Source organism: Acanthamoeba castellanii (genome assembly GCF_000313135.1).
Source record: "Acanthamoeba castellanii str. Neff unplaced genomic scaffold scf7180000082992, whole genome shotgun sequence".
Classification (NCBI taxonomy): Eukaryota; Discosea; order Longamoebia; family Acanthamoebidae; genus Acanthamoeba; species Acanthamoeba castellanii.
The window spans coordinates 119-22,243 of record NW_004457496.1 but is presented as its reverse complement, the minus strand read 5'-3'; the positions used below and the strand labels follow the sequence as shown (position 1 = coordinate 22,243).

The 22,125-nt window shown below is 60.1% G+C and overlaps 5 protein-coding genes across 5 annotated transcripts; 2 read left to right on the top strand and 3 right to left on the bottom strand.

The window, feature by feature from the left end:
- Positions 1 to 796: 796 nt before the first annotated feature.
- Positions 797 to 4,024, top strand: ACA1_298670 (dolichyl pyrophosphate glc1man9glcnac2 alpha1,3-glucosyltransferase, putative; the record flags this gene model as incomplete). The annotated part of the gene is made up of 12 exons (XM_004340628.1): positions 797 to 888; positions 974 to 1,052; positions 1,164 to 1,357; positions 1,470 to 1,561; positions 1,663 to 1,736; positions 1,848 to 2,240; positions 2,368 to 2,483; positions 2,637 to 2,745; positions 2,892 to 3,031; positions 3,162 to 3,259; positions 3,450 to 3,543; positions 3,709 to 4,024. The coding sequence occupies 12 exons, from the start codon at positions 797 to 799 to the stop codon at positions 4,022 to 4,024; spliced, it is 1,797 nt and encodes a 598-aa protein (XP_004340676.1).
- Positions 4,025 to 4,085: 61 nt separating this feature from the next.
- On the bottom strand, positions 4,086 to 9,058 carry ACA1_298660 (AT hook motif domain containing protein; the record flags this gene model as incomplete). Its single annotated transcript, XM_004340627.1, has 12 exons — positions 4,086 to 4,592; positions 4,797 to 5,765; positions 5,889 to 5,975; positions 6,103 to 6,232; positions 6,338 to 7,217; positions 7,287 to 7,353; positions 7,440 to 7,831; positions 7,923 to 8,029; positions 8,125 to 8,302; positions 8,540 to 8,692; positions 8,825 to 8,883; positions 9,006 to 9,058. 12 exons carry the CDS (start codon positions 9,056 to 9,058, stop codon positions 4,086 to 4,088), a joined length of 3,582 nt encoding a protein of 1,193 aa, XP_004340675.1.
- Positions 9,059 to 9,484: 426 nt separating this feature from the next.
- ACA1_298650 (uncharacterized protein) lies at positions 9,485 to 12,850 on the bottom strand (the record flags this gene model as incomplete). Its single annotated transcript, XM_004340626.1, has 12 exons — positions 9,485 to 9,751; positions 9,788 to 9,966; positions 10,056 to 10,203; positions 10,342 to 10,468; positions 10,602 to 10,833; positions 10,960 to 11,102; positions 11,321 to 11,562; positions 11,663 to 11,772; positions 11,897 to 11,972; positions 12,069 to 12,225; positions 12,351 to 12,592; positions 12,698 to 12,850. 12 exons carry the CDS (start codon positions 12,848 to 12,850, stop codon positions 9,485 to 9,487), a joined length of 2,076 nt encoding a protein of 691 aa, XP_004340674.1.
- A 301-nt stretch (positions 12,851 to 13,151) lies between these two features.
- On the bottom strand, positions 13,152 to 15,186 carry ACA1_298640 (Vtype proton ATPase subunit C, putative; the record flags this gene model as incomplete). The annotated part of the gene is made up of 9 exons (XM_004340625.1): positions 13,152 to 13,378; positions 13,456 to 13,546; positions 13,652 to 13,745; positions 13,843 to 13,935; positions 14,013 to 14,081; positions 14,175 to 14,270; positions 14,376 to 14,467; positions 14,599 to 14,693; positions 14,859 to 15,186. The coding sequence occupies 9 exons, from the start codon at positions 15,184 to 15,186 to the stop codon at positions 13,152 to 13,154; spliced, it is 1,185 nt and encodes a 394-aa protein (XP_004340673.1).
- Positions 15,187 to 15,921: 735 nt separating this feature from the next.
- Positions 15,922 to 20,987, top strand: ACA1_298630 (vacuolar protein sorting 16, putative; the record flags this gene model as incomplete). Its single annotated transcript, XM_004340624.1, has 24 exons — positions 15,922 to 16,052; positions 16,199 to 16,281; positions 16,382 to 16,488; positions 16,584 to 16,654; positions 16,816 to 16,897; positions 17,009 to 17,114; positions 17,251 to 17,381; positions 17,521 to 17,596; positions 17,722 to 17,828; positions 17,920 to 18,076; positions 18,184 to 18,292; positions 18,389 to 18,482; positions 18,573 to 18,700; positions 18,825 to 18,957; positions 19,067 to 19,198; positions 19,298 to 19,406; positions 19,518 to 19,720; positions 19,841 to 19,918; positions 20,002 to 20,177; positions 20,198 to 20,204; positions 20,250 to 20,360; positions 20,517 to 20,618; positions 20,753 to 20,851; positions 20,934 to 20,987. The coding sequence occupies 24 exons, from the start codon at positions 15,922 to 15,924 to the stop codon at positions 20,985 to 20,987; spliced, it is 2,586 nt and encodes an 861-aa protein (XP_004340672.1).
- Positions 20,988 to 22,125: the final 1,138 nt, after the last annotated feature.

Below are 22,125 nucleotides of genomic sequence, written 5' to 3'. Positions count from 1 at the left end.
GATGAGGGAGTCGAGGTCTTCGAGGCCCGAGGCCGGGCGACCGCGGCCGCCGGCGGCGACGGGCGCGGGCGCGGGTGCGTTGGTGCGCAGTTGCACGGCGGCGGGGTGGCCTCTGCCGGCTGTGGAGATGCGCGCGGCGGTGGCGTGCGACGGGGCCGCACCGGCCAAGCGCACGTCTGGGAGGGGAAAAAAAGATTGGGGGGGGGGTCTACCACGTTAATCCCACTTGCCTAGTGTGTTGTTGGTGATGATGATGACAACGATGACGAAATAATTAAATGAGGAGCACATTGGAAGGAGTGGTGATGAAGATTGATGGATGATGAAGTCAAGAACTGGGTGTGAATGGGAAAAAAAATGAAACACGGGCTGTTTTTGTCAGTACCCTTGCCCAAATCGCCAAGCAAAGCATCAAGTTCGTCCATCTTTGTGTGTTGTGTGAGTGCCAGGGGGAAACGGTTTGTTTTTGTGAACCCAAATTCCTTTTTTTTTTTTTTTTTTGCTGTTGGCCTCCTGGGCAACCAAGAGAGACAACACCAGAACACACCAATGCCCTCGGTTTTGGGCTCCAAACAGCCAAGGTAAATCCAGCCTGGTCTACCACGGCAGAATGCAAACCGGCCCCAGCCTGAGGGAGGATGTAGGATGAGGTCCCCCCAACACACACGTTGTGTTTGTCCCATGTAACCAGAAAACCCCGAGCCTCGTGCAGGATTTGCGCAGGAAAAAGTGGAGAGAAAAGGGAGAGGAAGAGAGAGAAAAAAGAAAAAGAAAATAGGTTGTTTCTGGGCCGGAGATGGAGGTGTTGGGCCGCGACGCGGGTGCGGGGCGCCTGCGTGCTGTGTTCCTGATGGCCACCGCACTCAAGCTCCTCCTCATCCCCTCCTAGTACGGGCCACCCACGTTTTTAATCCACCATTTTTTTTTATTTATAATAAAGGCGAATAAATTGCTGACGTGTCGCCCACGCCAGCCGAAGCACAGACTTTGAGGTGCACCGCAATTGGATGGCCATCACCCACACCCTGCCCCTCTCCAACTGGTACTACGAGGTATATTTCCTATTCTTTCTTTCTTTTATTCTTTTAATTATTAATTAATTTTTTAATTAAAAAATCGTTGTGTGCGGTGGTGCGTGTGCGTGTGCGTGTGCGGGCTGACAGTCGACATCGGAGTGGACGCTGGACTACCCGCCACTGTTCGCCTGGTTCGAGTGGGCGCTGGCCCACGCGGCGGTGTGGTTCGACCCGGCCATGGTCGAGCTCCATCACCTCAACTACGCCTCCCCGCTCGCCGTCCTCTTCCAGCGCCTCACCGTCATCGCCACCGACCTCGTCCTCTTCGCCGGCGCCCTCCGGTTCCAACTCTCTTTCTTCGAACCGCTCGCGCGCTCCGCACACGTCTGACACCGCACACGCACGCACCGCACACGCACGCACCGCACGCACCGCACACGCACGCGCATGCAGGTTGTGTCAGACGTTGTTTCCGCTGAGCGAGGCGAAGCGGTTGGTGTGCGTGGGGCTGGTGGTCCTCAACCCGGGCCTCCTCATCGTCGATCGTACCATCCGCCGCGTGTCGTGTGTGTCGTGTCGTGTCGTGTCGTGTGGCGTGTGTGTCGTGTGTGGTGCCACTCATTGCGAGTCGTCGCGGTGGACCCAGACGTGCACTTCCAGTACAACGGGCTGCTGATGGGCCTCCTCCTCCTCTCCATCGACGCCATTCTCCACTCGCACGTACCGCTCCCAACCACTCACACCATTCCCCCCCCCACGAAACTCACACGTGTGCGTGTGTGCGTGTGTGCGTGTGTGCGTGTGTGCGTGTGTGCGTGTGCGGTGGCATAGGTGCTGGTGGGCGCGGCGCTGTTCACGGTGGTGGTGAACATGAAGCACATCTTCGTCTACATGGCCCCCGTCTACTTCGTCTACATCCTCAAGAACTACTGCTTCTGCGCCCCCTCTGCTGCCCCCTCCGTCGCCCCCTCCGTCGCCCCCTCTGCCGCCCCCTCCGCCCCCTCTGCCGCCCCCCTCTCGCCCGACCGCCGGCGTCGGCCGTCGCTGGCGGGGAGCGACACGGAGAGCGATACGGAGGGAAGCTGCGCGGAGGAGGAGGGCGACGAGTGGTACGGCGCCGGCGAGAAGCCGCGAAGCTTCAGCCCGCTGCGCTTCATTCGAGTTGGCCTTGTCGTCCTCGCGGTCGTCGCCGTCTCGCTCGGCCCCTTTGTCTACCTCTCCCAGGTGTGTGCGCCGCGCGTGTCGTGTCGTGCGCCGCGCGTGCGTCCGTGTGTGTCGTGTGTAAGCCCGTGTGTGTCGTGTGCCGTGTGTGGTGTGCGGCTCACGTGTTGCGTGTGTGCGGCGTGTGCAGATCCGGCAGGTGCTGTCGCGTCTGTTCCCGTTCGGCCGGGGCCTCTGCAACGCCTACTGGGCGCCCAACTTCTGGACCCTCTACAACGTGGCCGACAAAATTCTCGCACAACGCACGTGCCAACACACCGTCGACATATGACACGACACGACACACGACACGACACGCAACACGACACGACACACGACACACGACACGCACACCGGCGACTGACTGACGCCCCCCCCCCTTACACAACGCGCAGTGTTGCGCCGGTTCGGGATGGGGAGCGTGGGGGTGGGGGTGATGACGGGCGGCCTCGTGGGCGAGTTCGAGCACGCCGTGCTGCCGGTGGTCAAGCCCCTCCACACCTTCGTGCTCACCCTAGCCGCCTCGACCGTACGCACGACACGACACACGACACTCACGGCAGACACGACACGACACGACACGACACGACACGACACGACACGCACAACGCACAACGCATGACACATGCCACACGTGCGGGTGGGGTGTTGCGAACGTGTTGGGTGGGTGCGTAGCCGCTGCTGTGGAAGCTGCTGGACGGCGGGCGTGGAGGGCGCGTGTTCATCGCGGCGCTGGTGCAGTGCTCGCTCTGCTTCTTCATGTTCTCGTGGCACGTACACGAGAAGGCCGTCCTCATGCCCATCCTGCTCCTCACGTACGCCCCACCTCCCCCCCCACCTCCTCACAACGCCGCCCATGCGCGACGCGACACGACACGACACGACACGGCACGCACGACACGACACGACACGACACGACTAAACGACACGACACGCGCGCGGCAGGTTGTTGGCGGGAATGGACCGGGACTACGCGCACGCCTTCTTCTTCGCGTCGACCGTGGCCCACTACTCGCTCTTCCCACTCCTCTTCACCCCTCGCGGTTCGCTACCCTCCCTCCCTTCTTCTTCTTCTTCACCCATGGTCCTCCACCACCAGTCGTGTCGAACGACAAAAAAAACTGTTCATTTCAAATGTTGTACATCAAAACAACCCTCCTTCCTCTTCCTCACCTCTTCTTCTCCTCCGCCTCACCTCTTCTTCTTCTGCTGCTGCTGCTTGACGTGGTGCAGAGTACGCGACCAAGGTGCTGCTGGTGGGCACCTACACGCTCGTCGCCTGGGTCCTCCTCCCGCAGATCCACGCTCCCCCTCGCGCACCCGAACGGTACCCTTCCTCCTCCATCCTTCATCCTTCCTCTTCATCATCATCATTCCTCCTCCTCCTCCTCTTCTTCATCATTCCTCTTCGTTTGTACACTTGTGCATCTCCTCACCATCATCGTCATCGTCACCTTCACCTTCATCGTCATCATCGTTGTCGTGCGGGCAGACGTCGTAGCGGCGGCGGCGGGACGGAGCCGGCGGCGGAGGAGAGGTTGGTGGGCGGCTGGTGGACGGGCGACGGGGCCTATCTGGCGGGGCTCGCGGCGGTGGAGGCCTACGGCGGGTCGTGGGGCGGCCTCCACGCGTGGCTGTGGGGCGCCGGCGGGCGGCTGCCCTTCCTCCCGCTCCTCGTCACCTCCCTCTACTGCGCCCTCGGCCTCCTCCACGCCTTCGTCCGCCTCTACCGCGCCTTCCTCCTCATCGTCGTCCCCTCCACCACCTCCTCCGCCCGCTCCTCTCCCGCTCCCCTCAAACGCTCCTAGTCACCCTCATCTCCTCCTCCTCATCTTCGTTCATCTCCTCTTCTTCGATCTTCAATCTTCATTAGACTTTGGTCTTCTCCTCTTCCGCCGGAAGCTCCTGCTTGATGCCCTCCTCCTCTTCTTGCTTCTCTTCCGGTTCCGTTTTCGTTTCAACGGTCTCGACGACTTCCAGGGGCGGCGCCGTCGTCGTTGGCGTCGACATCGTCGTTGTCGTGTTGGCCTCTTCCTCTTCCATCGCGTCCTTCTCCTTTTCCTTCTCCTCCTCTGTCTTCGTCTCTCCGCCCTCGATGACTTGCGTCGGCGTCGTCGACGTGGTGGCGGCGGCGACATCGGCGGCATTCTTGGTGGTGGTGGCGGCGGCGCGGGCGGGGGTCGGGTGGAGCTGCTTGTGGCGGTCCCACTCGGCCTGGACGGAGGCGTAGGACTGCTCGAAGGCCGCCTGGAACTCCTTGGCCAGCAGGTGCACCTCGTTGTCCTGCTCGTTGTAGGTCAGCGCGTTGTTCCACACCAGCCGCACGTCCGCCGCAAACTCCTCCGGCGTCTCGTAGTGGCCCGACTGCAGTTGCGTCTGTTCGCACCACACGACACACACCGCACGACACACACACGTCGTCAACGCAAGTCCTTGTCTTGAAGAAAGAAAAAAGAAGAAACGAAAAAGAAAAGAGGAGGGAAAGACAACCTTGATGGTGCCGAGGTCCATGGGGTTCTTGATGACGTCAAAGTAGTCGGGGATGTTGAGGGCGAGCGGGTCGACGGGCGTGTTGAAGACCCAGCCGTACTCGTGGGCCATGAGCTCCTGCAGGATCTCCAGGCACGCGTGGAGCGGCTTCGGCAGCGGCGCCGCCTTGTCGCCGTGCGGGTCGAACATCCGCACCTTGCGCGTGCGCCGCGGCCGCACGGTGGGCGACGCCTGCTTGGGCTGTTTGGGCGGCAGCACCAGCGAGTCGCCGGGCGACGTGGCCGTCCCGACGGCAGCTGCTGCGGCCGCGCCCGGCGGTGACGGCGCCTTGGCCGGCGACGTGCTGCTGTTCTTTCGCTTGCGCGGGGTGCGGCCGCCGGACGACGAGCCCCGCCTCCCGGGAGGTGACGTCACGCTCGCCGGTGGCGCAGCCACGTCATCGCCGGAGGCGGCGATGCCTGCGGGTGATGAAGAAGTAGTGGTGGTGGTGGCTCCCTCCTCGGTCGGGGTGGAGATGACGATGGCCGGCGTGGTGGTGATGGTTTGATTCGTATCAACTTCGTCGGCGGCGGCGCCGTCGGTCGATGCCGATCGGCGTCGGCCTCGTGCCTCCTCGCCACGCGGTGATGTGCTGCGCTCGGTCTTGCGCGCCTTGCCGCTGCTGCCCCGCGTCCGTCCGCCGCCCTTGGCCTTGCCCTTGCCGGCCACCGTCGATGATCGATGGGCCGTGGTCGTGACGGGAGCCGAAGCCGACAGGACGCTGTCGCGCCGCGGTCGATGACGATCGGCCGCGTCCTTGGCCGCGTGACCGGTGCTGCTGTGGCTGAGGCTATTATGATTAAAGCCGTCGTTGCTGTCGACATCGACGTTGATGTCGACATCGTCGCCGTCGTTGAGCCAGGAGTCGTCGTCGCTGCCGTGCTGTTGGATGCTGACGACGCTGCTCGTGGCGCGCCGTCGCCGCAGGGAGGACCCGGAGGCGGACAGCGGGGTGTGGGGCGGGGAACCCGCACGCGAGGACGACGAGTTGAGCGACACCGAGGCGCTGCGGCGTCGTTGCTGCTGCTGCAGCTGCTGTTGGCCATGCCGCTTCCCTGTTGGTTCGGGCAAAAACAGTAAATGGTGAGCTTGCTTTACAGCGTGTGCGGTGTGTGCGAGAGTCAAGTGTTGGGTACCGAGGACGGTGTAGACGTAGTCCTCCACTCGGGAGAGGGTGGCGGGCGACAGGAAGGAGACGTCCATGTCTATCGTCTGCGCCAGCATCTGTCTCTGCATCAACACACACACACACACGACACACACACGACACACACACGACACACACAATCACACGCACCGCCCCATTCGATATGAGATCATGGTTTGGGGACAACGGCACACACGCGCAAGCGCGCACCGTGGCAAAGGAGTCGGGCATCTGCCGGAATATGATCTTGAGGAGTTCGGGCACGTGGTCGGCATCGAGCAGCGTTATATCGCGCATCAGCTGCCGCTTGTCCTCGTACGACATACTCGACGCTCGCCACCTGCAGCCACAGCGCCAACACGACACGTGCGGTGCGTGAGCATTCAGCGTTTCGCGCGTGATAACAACGACGGGACCGTGCGCGTGAAGAGTGCGGGGTGCGTACTCGGCTAGCATGGGGTATCGCTTACGCATCTTGGCGGCGTGGCGCGACATGAAGCGTGGCCGGCTGCTATCGCTGCGCGCGTATGTGTGCCCCTCGTCCCCACTGTCCACACCACCGCCTCCGCCTCTCGCGCTTGCGCAACCAACGGCGTCGAGCGACAGCGATCGCGCACCGAACCTGGCACGGCGACCGTGGCCGTCGTCGTTGGCGTCATCGTCGTCGTCACTGTCGTCATCGCTGATGTTGTCAAACGACACCGACGAAGCCGCCAGCCCGCCTCCGCAGTGATCGTCGTTCCACCCACCACCGAATCCGTTCTCGCCGCGCACGCTTCCCCTTCGGTGGCCGTTGCCGAAATGGCGAGGGGCGAATATGGCCGAAGCACTTTCTGCCGTTGATGATGTCGATGTCGACGATGATGATGACGTGGCAGCAGCAGCCGCGCGTCGGGCGCTCTCCAATTGGTCCTCCCGGCGCTGGTGCTCGTCGCGCCACGCATCCCACTCGCCCACGATGTCCGTGCCCATGTAGACGTCCTCCTCGAGCGGCCACCCGTATCGGTCCACCCAGAAGCGCTCCTCCTCGTCGTCATCCTGCCCCGCCTCGTCATTGTTGCTTTGCTGTTGCCGATTGGTGACTTGTTGTTGTTGTTGTTCGTCGTTGGTGCCGTCGGGGGTGGCGTTGATGTTGTCGATGACGGAGCGCTTGACTTTTCTGTACAGAACGCCGTTGACGACGCCCTCGTTGGGGTCGCCGCCGGCCTCGAGCAAGTCGCGTCGCTTGGCCTCCACGTGGTTCATCCGCCGCAGGCTTCGGTAGAGCCGCAGGAATCGCTTCTCCTGCATCTTTCGCCTCTTCGCCTCTTTGGCCTGCTCGGCGGCTGTGCGACACAACCAAACGCACTGTTCAGCCGTTGCAGCAATTCATTGTCTAACGAACGACGACATACCTTGGTCGAGTTCGCGTTTCTTTGCCGCCTTGATCGCCTTGCCCTGAGCGCCGACGGCCGCCGGTTCCTGTTATTTTGGATGGTGATGACGATAACACCATCAGCAAATGTGTGAACAGGTCTGATGTCGACAAACACACGGCCCGTGCGTACCTCGGTGGGTGCCGGGGTGGCGGAAGAAGTCTCCAGGTCCATGGGAACGGGTCGCGGGCTGCCAGCAGCAGTGGTCAACTCCGCAGACGCAATGGCGGGCGCAGTGGAGGGGGCGGCTGCGACAGTGCTGCTGGGGCTCGCGGTAGTGGTAATGGGATCGGGAGAGGCCGTGGCTGTTGGCGCGGGCGCAGGTGCGGGCGCGGGCGGCAAGGGGTTCTTCCGAGGCCGGCCCCGCCCTCGCTTCAGAGGAGGTGTTGGTTTGGCTCCAGCCGCGGCTGTGGTGGCTGTGGTGGTCGTGGTGGTCTCCTTTGCCGTCGCCGGCGCTGTCGCAGGAGGCGCCGCTGCCACCGTCGTCGTTGTTGCCTCTGCTGGCGATTCCCTCTTCCGCTTGCCTACATCCGGCCAGCATCCGGTTAGCACGCTGAAGCTGTGAAACCGCAACACTGCGCACGCGCACATGTCGGGAGGGAGAGTAGAATGTACTCCTGTCGTGGGCGGTGCAAGGACCCTCGTCCGAGTGTTTGCAGCACCACGAGCAGTAGCCACGCGGGCAGGTCTTCAGCGAATTATGGGCATGACACTGGTTGCACCTGTTATCATCGGCGACGGTTGAGCGAGAGAGCGTGCAAAGGCAAACGAAAGCGAAAACGAAAAGAGAAGAAGAAGAAGGCAAAAATGAAGGCACCGGTGGGTGGCGGACGGCGACTTGGACTCGGTGGGGCTGGCCACTACAGCGACGGCTGCAGCACTGACGACTGGTGCTGGGCTGGACGCAGCCGCGGGTGGAGGCGGCGGCGGCGGCGCGGCAATCTCGACGGGCACCGCGCCAGATTCCTTCGTTGATGCATCAGAATCACTGCCGCCTGTGAGTGTCCAGAGTGGAGCGCAGGTGAGTTGATACACTCATCCCGAAGAAGAAGAAGAAGAATGTGCAGGCGTGCTGAGAAGAAACATCACAACAACGAAGGCCAACACCAACTGAAGCGCTCACGCTACGAAATGCACATTGGAATGTGCAGAATGTAGAATGTAGAGCAGGGGTATGAAGTAGTAGAGGATCAAGTAGCAGGAAAAGAGAGAAAGGTACGCAAACAACGTACTGTCAGAGTTGGCGTGGTAGTTGCGGTCTCCGTCGCCCGAGGTGTCCTGTGCCGCCTGGTCCTCCTCTGTGTCGGTGTCCTCGAACTCGTAGAGATACTCGCTGTCCTTCTTCTGCAGCTTGCTCCTTCTCGTCCTCTTGCCCTTGGGAAGTCCTACACGTCGGCCGACACCACCCGAGTAAGCGTGAAAGCCGCACACGCACACGGCGAACGCACGCGTAGCGAGTAGCGGCCTCCAATCAAGCTTCGCGAAGAGAATGCAAGCGCAGAAGGCAAGATGGGCACCTTCAATTGCTGCACTTGATCTGGACTTTGACTTGGGCTTGCGTCCCCTTTTCTTGGGCCTGATGCCGCACCAGACAAGAGATGGATGTGAGAATCACCGTGGCAGGGCACATTACGCATCTGTGCTTGAAAGATCTCATCTCTGAGCAATCTCTCGCAAGAGATCGGGCGCGCCGCGTACCCAGCGTCAACACTGGCTTTGGCGGTTGCCGCCGCTTCATCTTCCACTTCCATCTCGATTGCTCAGCACTCTGCCAGCAACTGGCTGTCAAAAATGTCGAAAATGTATCGTCTACGAAAATCGTTCCTCGTTGCTATCGAGGATGCTGATCGATCTCTATCTCTGTCGAATCGCCCAACGCAAAGGAAGGTGGTGGCTCGACCAATCGCACGCTCGAGCTCGAATCGCCTTCCCAATTCTCGTCTCTAATTTGCCGCACAAGCTGCACTCGTTCCAAGGCGCCGAGTTGATGTGAGTTGTTGTTTTGGCAATCTTTTCTCTTTTCTGTGCAGCCGTTTCTATCTGTCGACACTAATTCCGATTGGTCCGTGCCACGTAAGCCTTAAAATTTCTAAATTAAATCCTCGCCGAGGAACGAGTGCAGCGGTCGTTCCAAGGCACTCGAAATTAATTTAGCCGAACTGACGAAGACAACAACTTCAATGGCCGTCGGTCTCGCCATCGTCGCTGTCGCTCGCGTCGCCGTCGGGAGCGCCGCCGTCGGGAGCGCCGCCGTCGGGCTGGCGTCCGAGGTACTGCAGCAGATTCCGCACCCACTCGTTGGCCGCTGCGCCTCCCGCCGGTGGCGGCGCGCCGCCCGGGCCGGCACCCGCGCCAGCTTCGCCAGGCAGCGGCATGAACGGCATCAACGTGCTCTGGTTCATCGTCACCACCATCGTCACGGTCAGCGTCAACATCATCGTCATCTAGAAGACCAACACCACTGTGGCAAGAAGACGTACGAGGAACATGGCGAGCGGGTTGTCGCCGAAGAGACCCTCGGCGGCGCCACCCTGGGCGGCTGTCTGCTGCTGGCGCTGGCGGCGGGCTCGGGAAAGGGCCACCACGGTGCCGCTGGCGTCGTACAGCTCGAACGTGCGCGGCGCGTCCGGCGGCAGATCTCGAATCGACTCCGGCAGCTCTGCGCAGGGCAGTCCTTGGGTTGAGCGACACACGCACCACCGCACACAACACGACACGCACAACACGATGGCCACGGCGCCTCCGTACCAGAGAGGAGGACATGCCGGTGCACGCCGGCCAGGGACGACGGGTAGAGCGGCTGGGCGCGGATGTCGGCCATCGTGTACACGATGTCGTCACTGGCATCGACCCGTGTCAGAACGCGCTTGCACACGCCCTTGAGCCAGAACAGGACCTACACACATGACACGCACGCACGCACGACACACACACACACACACACGACACACACCACACCACACACACACGTCACGCGCCGTGTGGGTTAGTGCCTCGCCGGGTGACACGGGTGGGTCCACGGGGCTGCACGGACCTGGGGCGTCTTCCACATGATGTGCGCCCGGGAGAGGTAGAGCGGGATGAGGTAGCGCTGCGTGAAGGCAAAGGGCGCCGAGAAGTACCGGTGGCCCACCAGCTCCTCCCACGTCCCAAACCGGTCCCTGGCGCGCGTAAATCGTAAGCTCACCGCAAACAGATGTGTGCGGTGTGTGTGTGTCGTGTGTGTGTGTGTGTGTGTGTGTGTCGTGTGTGTCGTGTGTGTGTGTGTCGTGTGTGTGGTTTGGATGTGCGTACTTTTCGCTCAGACGCACGTTGCACTTGGCGAGGAGCGGCTTGAGCATCATGGGGTAGAGCAGCAGCGCGCGCTCGAGCCACTCGGCGCTCTCCGCGTGGTCGCCCTCGCCCTCGAGGAAGAACTTGGCCAGCGGGACCGAGAAGGCGAAGTTGGGCAGATCGAACATGGGTCCGAAGCCGTAGGCCAGGTCCGTCTTGGCCTTGGGCTGCGACGACCCGCGCGCCGCCCGATCTGCGCCCCCGTCGCACCCAAGTCAGCCCGCATAACTTCATCCGTTCGATGTCGTGTCGTGTCGTGTCGTGTCATGCCGTTGGTCGTGCCGTGTCGTTGGTCGTGTCGTGTCGTGTGTAGTTTTACCTTGGGCGTTGTACTCCCTGGCGAAGCGGAGCACGTAGGGAAACTCCTTGGCACGCAGGGCGAAGTAGTCCACCACGAGGTGCACCGCAAACGGATCCGACGGGTCGAGTGTGAGAAGAAGCTTGCAGTACTCGAGCGCCGTTCTGGATGGGGTAAGCCACCATCACAATCGTCAGTACGTGCCCAGCACGTGCGAAGGCGCGCGTGTGTGTGTGCGGTACCTGCTGCAGCCTCGCGTGCCCAGCATCAACGCATAGTTGAAAAGAGCCAAAAAGAAAGCCCTGGCAACACGACACGACACGCAACACACGTGAGATCAGAAGTGTAGAAACGATGACGGGGGGGAAGGGGAGGAGAGTACCGGTTGGGCTCGTGGGAAAAGAGGAAGCGGGCGTTGCCGCGGAAGAGGGAGGGCACGAAGAGGGGGTGCCACACGGACTCGAAGCAGAACACGGCGCGCTCGACCAACTCGGTCGCCGTCTCCAGTTCGCCCGTGTGCTTGCACACCTCGGCGAGCTGCACGAGGGCGTCGACGTGGTAGGGGTGGTACTGGAGCAGCTGCGCGATCGTGTTCGGATCACCGCTTTCCACACACTCAAAGTACTGCAATCGCACACGCACACGCACCACCGCACACGATTGAGTCGATTGGGGTGTGCGCTAGAGCGAGGCAAAGGAGGTCGAGGGAGGCGGCGAGCGTCACCTGCTCCATGATCTTGTTGTACTGGCCCGACCACTGGATCCCGAAGTAGTTGATGCCGTTCACCGAATCGAGGAGCTCCATCGACACGCCATCGGCCGAGAAGCGTGGCCCTGTGCGCGTAGGCGTGTGCGTGTGTGCGGTGTGTGCGTGCGTGCGTGCGTGTGCGTGACTCGTGGGTTGAGCGAGCGGTCGGTGATGGACACAACAACGAAGCGCGAGCGGCGGGCCGTGTACAATTGGCGTTGGGTTGCATGAGCATGGCCTTGGTCTTGATCTTCGAGCTGGAGCTCTCCTTGCGCTGCGCGGCTACCTGCGTTTCGCACAAACACAACATGTCGACACGTTAAGCCCTGGCGGCCGCACAGGGCATCGCATGGTGGCGGGTGGGGGTGGATGGGAGTGGTACGGTCTTGGCGCCAAAGAGGCGGCAGAGCTCGGCCTCGGCGTTCATGAACTTGGCCGAGAGGTACAGGAGCGCGTCCTCCTCCGCACCTTCACCACCGTCGCCGCTCTTCTCTCCGCCGGCACCAGCAGCTCCGCCCTGCGCGTCCTTAATCGCGAACCTACGCGCACACACGACACACACGACACGACACGACACGACACACACAACACACACGGCACACAACACACGACACACACGTTATGGCGGATCGTGGGGAGATGGTGGGCGGATGGCGTTGCGCACTGTTGGAGAAGGGTGTCGATGTCCTCGGCCTTCTTCTTGCCCTTGTTCCGGGCTCGACCCGCTTTGGCCTTGCCCTTGCCGCCACCGCGCTTCTGCTCGGTCGCCGCGGCGCCCTTCTTGTTCTTCCTGCCCTTGCCGCGCGCCTGCTGCTGCGGAAGCTCCTCTGCCGCTTCCTCCTTGTCTCCACCATCTTCTTCCTCTTGCTCCTCCTCGTCGCCGTCTCCACCCTCGCCTTCATTCAACTGTTCACCCAATAATCAATTATCAGAATTCATTAGCTTTGCCGGTGCTGCCTAAAATCAATTAAATCCTTCTGCTCAGCAGCACAAGCAAAGCGGGCCACGCACGAGATCAAATGGATTGACGAAACCGCCGCGCTTAGGTTGAGATTCCACTTCCTCTTCTTCCTCATCTTCCTCTTCCTCCACCGTGGCGGCGGCAGCCTGCAGCAGCAGATCCCTGTCCTTTGCCAGCGCCCTCTTCGTCTGCCTACTCGACATCTTCCCTCCTCTACTCGATTACTTTTTTCTGTTTATATTATTTATTTTCTATTTAGTTTTTTCGTTTTTGTGTGAATCATCTGATCCCCATCTTTCTTTACTTTTTCGTAGTACTTGGTATCCCTTCCCCCTCTCTCTCCATCTTCACACGAGCTGTTTTTTGGCATGTAGGTTTAGATTAATCTTCACAAAGGGATTCTACGCGCGTAGAGCGAGAGAGAACACACACGACCGTCGTTACGACGTGAGTAGCGGGGAGAAGGGAGAGGGAGGGGGGGGGCGTGTTCATGTCCACACGGCCTTACTGCGCGCTGGTGGCGATGGACATCTTGGACCACACGTAGGGGTAGAACTTGTCCGACACGCCGGCCAGGAGCGAGGCGGCGTCCACCTCGTCGCCGCCGTCGATGTACGAGGACCCGAGCTTGGCGTAGAGGCTGTCGAGCGTCTTCCTCAGCTTGTTCTCCGAGCTCCTGCCCGGCTCGATCACCGCCGACGTGTACTCGGCCGGCAAACCAAACCTCAAAACTGCGATAGTTGACGGGTTTATGGTGAGTGTCGTGTCGTGTCGTGGTGTGTGCGATGCGTGTGTGGGATGCGTGTACCTGCTTCAATAAAGGTGCGGATGGCCTTGAGGTGCACCCAGCTGGTGAAGGCCTCGGCGAAGTTGAGCCTGCACCACCTGATCAAGCTGTTCTGTTGTGATGAAACGGTCGTGATCACGCGATGGGTAAGATTCCCGATCACCTCATCTCACCTCACCTCACACTGGCGATCAACAAGACGAGAAAGAACCGCTACCTTCTGCTTGACACGCTTGCTTTCGAACTTCTTGAGGTCCTCCTTGCCGGCTTCCACGGCCTTGGCGTCGAACTTGTATTCACGCACGGTCCACCTGAAGAAGCACAGGGTAGAGGGGAAACCACGGTGAGCACCAAAAAGTGGGGGGGGGCGTGTGCACACAGGCCCGGCCGGTGTAGTAGATAACGTACTTCTTCTTGCGAGCCTGTGTCTTGAAGTCGTCCGCCATCTTCTTGAAAAGGATGACGTTGTAGAGGTTGAACTCGCTGTCAGAGTAGAGGAGACTAGCCGCCCAAAGAAAACAAGGTTAGGAGGTGAACACACACACACACACACACACACGACAGGGCCGAGGGCGTACTCGGAAGAGCGCGGGACGACGTCGCTGACAATGGTCTCGTACTCATCGAGCCACTCCTTGGCGCCGGCCCTAAGGTCAACGGCAAAAAAGGCAGTGTTACCAAATGTACGCGTAGCTAGATAGAAAGAAGAAGAAGAAGAGAAAGAGGAAAGGGGGCGTTACTTGTTGACGACGACGAAAAGCGTGGTGAGGTAGTCGGTGTCGATGGCATCTTCGGGCTTGATCAGATCGGACAGATCGCGCACCATCAAGTTACCACTGCACGGGGCAACAATAATAATAATAACACGGATGACCAGGTCAGCTCTGAGCCCCCTCTTCGCGTGGGCACGTCGCACAACAGCCGGCTGGCAGCGCACGTACGTGGCCTTCTTCTTCTCGGCGGCGATGGCCTGGGTGACAGACTGGAAGGAGGCGGACTTGGTCCTGAGCTCCTCGTCGATCTTGGTCATGGTCTGAATGCGTGCGGACGCGCGCTTTCATCAGTTCACTCGAACTCACAGGCGTGCATGCACAAGCACGCGCAGCCCGTAACGCGACGCGTTGCAGAAGAGGAGGGGAAAGGGGTGGGGGAGGAGAGACGCACGGTGGAGACGGCGTCGATGACGTCCTTGAGCGGGCTGGTGAGCTTGTACTTAGCCTCATCCCACTCAAACGTCGAAAGGTAGGAATCCAGACCAACTGCACACAGTGGCCCCCAAACGTGGTTATTGTGTGATCTTGAAAATGTGATGGCAAAAAGCCGCATGCGCAAAATCAAGCGAATTGCAATTTGCCCAATTGTTCTGAATTTGTGTAGCTTGACGCAAAATGCACAGAATGGGAGCTCTTGTGGGGTCAACGTACTGTTGTTAACGGCAAGAATCCTCTCGCCCGCGCCAGGACCCTCGTTGTTGCCAGTCTCAGGGTCGGTGTAGAGGTCGCGCAGCTGACGCGCGATTTTGTTCACTACGCCTTCGAAGAACTGGTCCTTGCGGCCCAGGTCCTCGCTGAGGGCCAGGAGCGAATCGAGGGAGCCGACTCGGAGAGAGGGGATCTTGAATTTGGACACGACACCCGCCCCACCCACGGCCGACCGCAATTGCTCGAAGCCATGCGGACCCACCTCCGAATTGGGCACCGATACGAGCCAGAACTGCTTGGTCTCGTCCTTCGAGAAGTTAACGGGCTTCATTTTATATGTATCTGGGCGAATTGCAAAGGTTGCACGTCAGCATGATGAAGAATTTCAGCGCTTCGATAATCGTAACGGAAAAATGCGGAGAGAGATTTAAAAAGAGAGCAGCGGGGCGCCCTACCTGAACGGTCGCTCAAGAAGGGGAGAAGATGAAAATGGATGGAGAATATAAAAGGGTCGCCTCCTCTTGCCGCTTCTTCGTCTCTCTCAGTGCGCCGACCAAGAACCGAAGCTGCCCTCGCTTCTTACTTTGTCGACAACAAACGAATCCTGCTTCCCGTTTTCTTTGGGAAATTATTATTTTATTAATTTTAATCCTAATGATGATAGAGTTGATGGTGCGAGAGGCTTGGGAGACAGGCTGCAAGAGACACCTGTGAAAGGCTACTCCATCTTGAGCCCTTGGCAGATGCACTTAAAGTAGAAAGCCATTCATGGTGGTGACAGGGTGGCTGCAGGTGGGTCCTTTGAGGTAATGAGGCTGGTACATGTTGTAGGTGAGCAGGACTGTATTCTTGAGTACAAGCACCACCAAGGTGAAGAAGGTCCCACACACTGGACTGCCACAAGCTGTGGATGTCAGGCTTGCTTGCACTACTTGCACACTTGTGCCACCCAGCTTCTTGGGTGAAAGGACGTTTTGGTGAGGCGGTCGACAAAGAAATGGTGTGAGAAAAGAGAGACGATCAAAAGATTGGGTTTGAGTTGCCGCTTGGATTGCGGGCGACAACAATGTTCAACACTAAGACGTCGCTGGCCTTGGCCTCGGCGACGAAGGAGCAGGAGAAGGCGGAAGAGGATGCCCTGCTCTCAGAGCCTCATCCTACCACCCTCTGGAAGCCCCTCGGCGATCGCAACTACCGGTACCCCCTCTTACAAGCGCATTAAGCATCTCTATGCTGCACCGGCCTGGATGATCTTTTCTATTATTTCTTATTCATTTTTATGCGTTTTTAATTGAATTAGCAAGTAATCTTATTATTTATACTTAAAAATGTTGGGCTCTCAGAAAGAGGGAGCTGTACGATTTGAATTGGGAAGTGGACCTCTCCAAGCACGTCGTCACCGGCGCGCCTTGCGGCGGAGCCCTCGGTGCGTTCACCCTCTGACCGCACACAAAAACAAATCATATTTATTTTATTGTAATATTAATTATTATTTATTTATGATTTCTTTTGCTACGTCTGCGCAGCGGTGGCGAGGGACGAAAGGAAGATCGTGCTGCTCGCCAACACCGAATCGCTCAAGTCGCAGACCCACATCTACACCTCCTCCGGCGTGCTCATCAAATCCTTCGCTGTACCGCCACCGCCATGACCCATCCTCCACCTATACTTTGCTCTACTCAAGCCTCGCTCGCTCGCTCGCTCACGGCTTGACCTGTGCGCGCCCAGTGGGACAGCCAAAAGGGTCGCGTGGTGCGTTTGGGCTGGACAGCCGATGAGAAGCTCGTCTGCATCTTCGAGTGCGTGTGCACCTTCTCCACCTCGTTGTGACACACACGCACACCACACACCACACACACCACACACACACCACACACACCACACACACCTGCTCACACGGTGAGTCCGCGATGTATTGTGTCCCGCGATCGGCCACCACAACATGGGCACTCCGCTACAGGTCGGGTGCAGTGATGATCTACAATGTACAGGGCGAGAACGTCTCCGCCTGGAGCGTGGGGCCGGAATGCGGTGAGATCCAGGTGCGCACAATCCTCCAACGATCGATCGATCGATCGATTGTTGCACGCCGTGTCGTGTGCGGTGGTGCGTGTGCGTGTGCGATGCGGACCAACATTGGGGGGGGGGACTAGGACGCGTTGTTCTGGGGCACGGGTTTCGTGGTTCTCTCGAAAGCGTTGCGCCTGTTCGCCGTCATGAACCTCGCCGACCCCAAGATCCGACCTCTCCCCGATGCCCGTGCGCCTCGCCTCTTGTCTCTCGTCGTCTCAGCGCTCTGAACCAACACACACACGACACACACACACACACACACACACACACGCACGCACGCCACACACACACCACACACACACGGTGACACTTGCGATCTCAGGCCTGGAGAGTGCGCCGGTGACGTGGTGCGTTATCGGACCCGACGTGTCGCTGTCGAAGGGCGTCGAGGTGCTGCTGGCCACCGCCACCGGAACCGTACTCCTGGTCACCCACGAGCACGTCAAGGATCTGGTACTGCCCAATACTGAGTTGACACGACACGACACGACACGACACGACACGACACGACACGACACGACACGACACGACACGACACGACACGACACACGCATCGTACATGGTTTCCTGATCGATGTCCGGCTTTCGTCAGCTGTTGCAAAACGGACCGTTCGTGCGCATGACCGTCTCGCGCAACGGCAAACTGATCGCCTGCTTCACCGAAGCCGGTACCGCCGCCCGCCGCGCCACTTCTTTGTCTTCTTCTTCTTCGCCTTCTTCTCGTGGCGTTGCGCCAATGGCGGGTGCCCAGAACTGAGCTGAGCTGAGCTGACGCTCGGTGCGGCGCGCGCAGGTACGCTGTGGGTCGTGTCGGCCGACTTCTCGAAGAGCCTGTCCGAGTTCGGCACCGGCTCCAAGGTGCCGCCCAGCCAGGTCGAGTGGTGCGGAGCCGACTCAGTGGTACCGCCTCCAACCCGTCTCGCACGACACGACACACGACACACGACACACGACGCACACGCAACACGACATGACGTGGTGGGCGTGCCAGGTGATGTATTGGCCGACGGTGGGTCTGCTGATGGTGGGACCCAACGGCCATTGGATCAAGTACTCGTATGCGGAGCCGGGCCTTTCGCTGCTGCCCGACCCCGACGGCCTCCGTATCTTCTCCGCCACTAAATGCGAGTTTCTCCAGAAAGTGCCCGGTACGAGACCGCACACGCGTACCATGACACACACACACACACACACACACACACGACACATACCTGACACACACGACACACACGACACACACGCGTGGTGCCAACAGCGGCGGTGGAAGACGTGTTCAAGATCGGATCGGAAGCGCCGTCCGCGCTGCTCTACGACGCCCTCGCGCACTACAAACGCGGCTCGCCTCGCGCCTACGAAAACGTCAAGTACGTACGCGTGTGTGCGTGTGCGTGAGTCATGTTCCACGTGCGTGTCGTGTCGTGTCGTGTGTGCGTGTGAGTGCGGTACTCACCCCACCGCAGGATGATCAAAGCGGAGCTGGTGGAGGCCGTCGACGGCTGCATTGAAGCCGCCGGGCACGAATTCTCTCCGGCGCTCCAGCGACGGCTTCTCGAAGTACGCCGCGCCGCGCACTCCGCACACGCCACACTCGCCGCGCGGCCCTTCTGTGCTCACCGTGTGCTGTAAACACGTTGGCTGTTGCAGGCCGCCGAGTTCGGCAAGGGGTTCGCGGAGGGCTTCCGCGCGGAGCGGTTGGTGGAGATGTGCAAGGCCCTCCACGTCATCAACAACGTCCGACAGTCCGACATCGGCATGCCCCTCACATTCCTCCAGTACGCCCTCGCGCCACACACACGACACACACGACACACACGACACACACGACACACACGACACACACGACACACACCTCACACGACACTGCGCGTGTGGTGTGTGGCGTGTGCGGTCGCGCAGGTACGACATGCTGGGTCCGGAGGCGCTGATCGAGCGGCTCGTGAATCGGCACCTGCATCCGCTGGCCGACGCCATCGCGGGCTTCCTCAAGCTCAAGCGCGATAGTATCCTCATCCACTGGGCCAGCCGCAAGGTGCGTGTCGCCTCGCGTGCGGTGGTGCGCGTGTCGTGTCGCGTGCGGTGGTGCGTGTGCGTGTGCGGTGTGGGCGGCTGATCGACGATCGTCGATGGCGGTCGGCCAGGTGCGCACGGAAGCGCCAGAGCGGGAGATCCTGGAGCAGGTGGTGTCCAAGCTCGCCGGGGTGCCGGGCGTGCCCTACGCCGACATCGCCTCCGCCGCCTACAAGGCCCGCCGTCCCGACCTCGCCACTCGCGTACGTGTCGTGCGTGTCGTGTCGTGTGCCGTGCGTGTCGTGTTGTGTGCCGTGCGTGATTCTTGCCAAGAACTGAACTCATGCCGCGCGCGTGCGTAGTTGCTCGAGTACGAGCCGCGCGCGTCGGCGCAGGTGCCGCTCCTGCTGCACATGGGCGAGGACGAAAACGCCCTCTCCAAAGCCCTCGACTCTGGCGACACCGACCTGGGTTCGCGACTCTCACTCTTCACTCCCTGTCTTGCGTGCCGTCTGCGTGTGCGGTGGTGCATGTCGTGTGTCGTCTGATGGCACGCGCTGTGTGGTGGTGGCTTCGCTGCAGTGTACCTGGTGCTGCTGCACATCAGGCGCTCGCGCAGCGGAGCCGACTTCTTCAAGATCATCCGCTCGCGCAAGGGCGCCGTCGACCTGCTCGTCGCCTACTGCAAGCAGCAGGACCTGGACCTGCTGAAGGACATCTACTACCAGGCCGGCATGCCCAACCAGTCGGCCCACGTCGCCGTGATCGAGGCCTACCAGCACGCCGTACGCCTCGCGCGCGCTCCCCCCCCCTACACCGCAACATGGTTTTGATCGAGTGCGTGTGCGTGTGTGCGTGTGCGTGTGCGTGTGTGCGTGCGTGTGTGTGTGTGTCGTGGCGAGTAGGAGTTGGAGAAGCGAGTGCGTGGGCTGCAGATTGCCCTCAACCTGTACAAGGACACCGGTGACCTGTTCGCGTCCAAGGTGCCCACTTGGATTTCCTCGCGACACACGCGACACGACACGACCGCACACGCACACGACACCCAGGCTCACGGTGGTCACAGGCGACGGAGACGGAGATCCGGCTGCTGCTGGTGCAGAAGGAGCTGGAGTCGGAGACGGGCGAGCGCGACTTCGTGGGCGGGTCCCTCACCGACACCCTCTTCCGCCTCATCGCCTCCCGCAACCTCAAGCGCGCCCAGAAGATCAAGTCCGACTTCAAGGCACGTTGGTTGTTAAGGTGGCTGCGCGCTGTGACAGAGTTAAGGTGGCGGCTGACGCCGGCGGTGTTGGTGGCGGCGGCGCTGCGCAGGTGCCGGACAAGCGCTTCTGGTGGGTGGCGGTGCGAGCGCTGTCGACGGCGCGGGACTGGGCCACCCTCGAGCAGTTCGCCAAGTCCAAGAAGTCGCCCATCGGCTTCCGGGTACGCCCCTCCTCCGCCGCCGCCGCCACCACCGTCCGCTCCTCCATCCACGTCCCGGTGCTGACCGTGTGCTGTGTGTCGTTTCGTGCCGCGTGTGTCGTGTCGTGTCGTGTCGTTGGTCGTGTGCCGCATGTGTCGTGTCGTGTTGTGACAAAGCCATTTGCGGAGGTGTGTATCGAGCAGGGCGCGATGGACGAGGCGGCCAAGTACATCGCCATGCTCTCCGACTCAGCCGAGCGAGTGCAGATGTTCCTCCTGGTAACGCCCTGCCCCCCCCCCATCCGCGTGTGTGCGTGTGTGCATGTGTGCGTGTGTGCGTGTGTGGTACCAGGGAAGTGGACTGACGTGCGGCACACATTGGTTGCACCTGTGCGCGCGTGTGAACTGTGCAGGTGAACGCAATTCGCGAGGCGGCCCAAGTGGCATTCGAGCAGAAGGACGTGCAGCTGCTGCAGAGCATTCTCCCCAAGGCCACCACCCGACAAGATCAGGTACCTCACATGAATCTCCATCAAAAGAGGCGACACACCAAAGATCTGATCATCTTTTTTTCTGCCCATCTCGTGTGCACAGGCGCTGGTGATGGAGATGTTGGCCAAGCTGGGCGTCTCTGTTGAAAGGCTCTGAGGCAAGGCGCTGCCCTTGTTCTTGAGTCCCCTCCCTGTTTTATGTTATTTATCTGCCCTATTTTGCCCCTCAAACAAACAAACAACTGAATGACAACAGCTGATGCTGATGTGGTGGTGGTGGAGCACAACTACAACACTCCTGGGTGGGTGGGTTGAACAACACCCTCAGATCAATGATCAGAGTTACAGCAAGGACAGGACCACCAGCTTTGCAGTGACCGTTTGGCACAAAACAGTGTGATCTGCAGAACAGCCCGCACGGCATTCGCAGCGACATTTACGCCATTTTTCGTCCTTTTTCACGCCCCCCCCCCTTCGCAGCCTTGCCTCTCCATTTTTTTCTCCAACCTTCATTTCCTCTCCAACTGCCCCCCCCCATTGGATTTGACAGACAGCCCTTGGCAAGCCTCTCCTCTCCCACCAGGCTCTCACAAACTCTCTGCAGCAACTCCAGCTTGCTTCTCTTCATCCCTTCATCTCTCTTTTTGTTTTTTCTGCTACCTTCATCTTTTATTTTTGTCAGGTGGCCAACCACCATCCGCCGGCAACTTCTCGAGAAGAAGCAAAAGGTAGCGCGTTGCAGCTGACCCTCCCCCACCCAAGCTTATGTGTGCTCTTCTCTTTACTCGCTCTTGCTTGCCATCTAGATCCTCTCTTGCTTCGTGCTTCTGCTCTCGGCTGCTTCTCTGTTTTTGTAGAGAGATTGGATGGAATGGAATGGAATGGATCAATGCACACGAGGGCGTGCATCTTGGTTGAGGAGAGAGAGGAGACAACCAAGAAAGACAACGATTTATTTCAATATAATCAGACATTAATTGATTCAAATGTTTGCATCTCTCTCGGCAGAGCCACAACCAACAACCCAACAACGGCAATGAGCGGCCCCGGAGACGAAGCCGGCGCAACCGCGCTCCTCCACACACAGGCCCTCGGCGGCACCGGCGGCGACCTCGGCGCCCCGCCCTCCGGCATCGTGCTCCCCACCAAGCAGGTGCGCTTCTATCCACCATCACACGTTGCGTGCGTGTCGTGCCGTGTGTGCCGTGTGTGCGGTGGCACGTGTCGTGCTGTGTGCCGTGTGTGCGGTTAGCTGACCGAGCAATGCAACAGAAACGACCGAAGAGAAAGCAGGT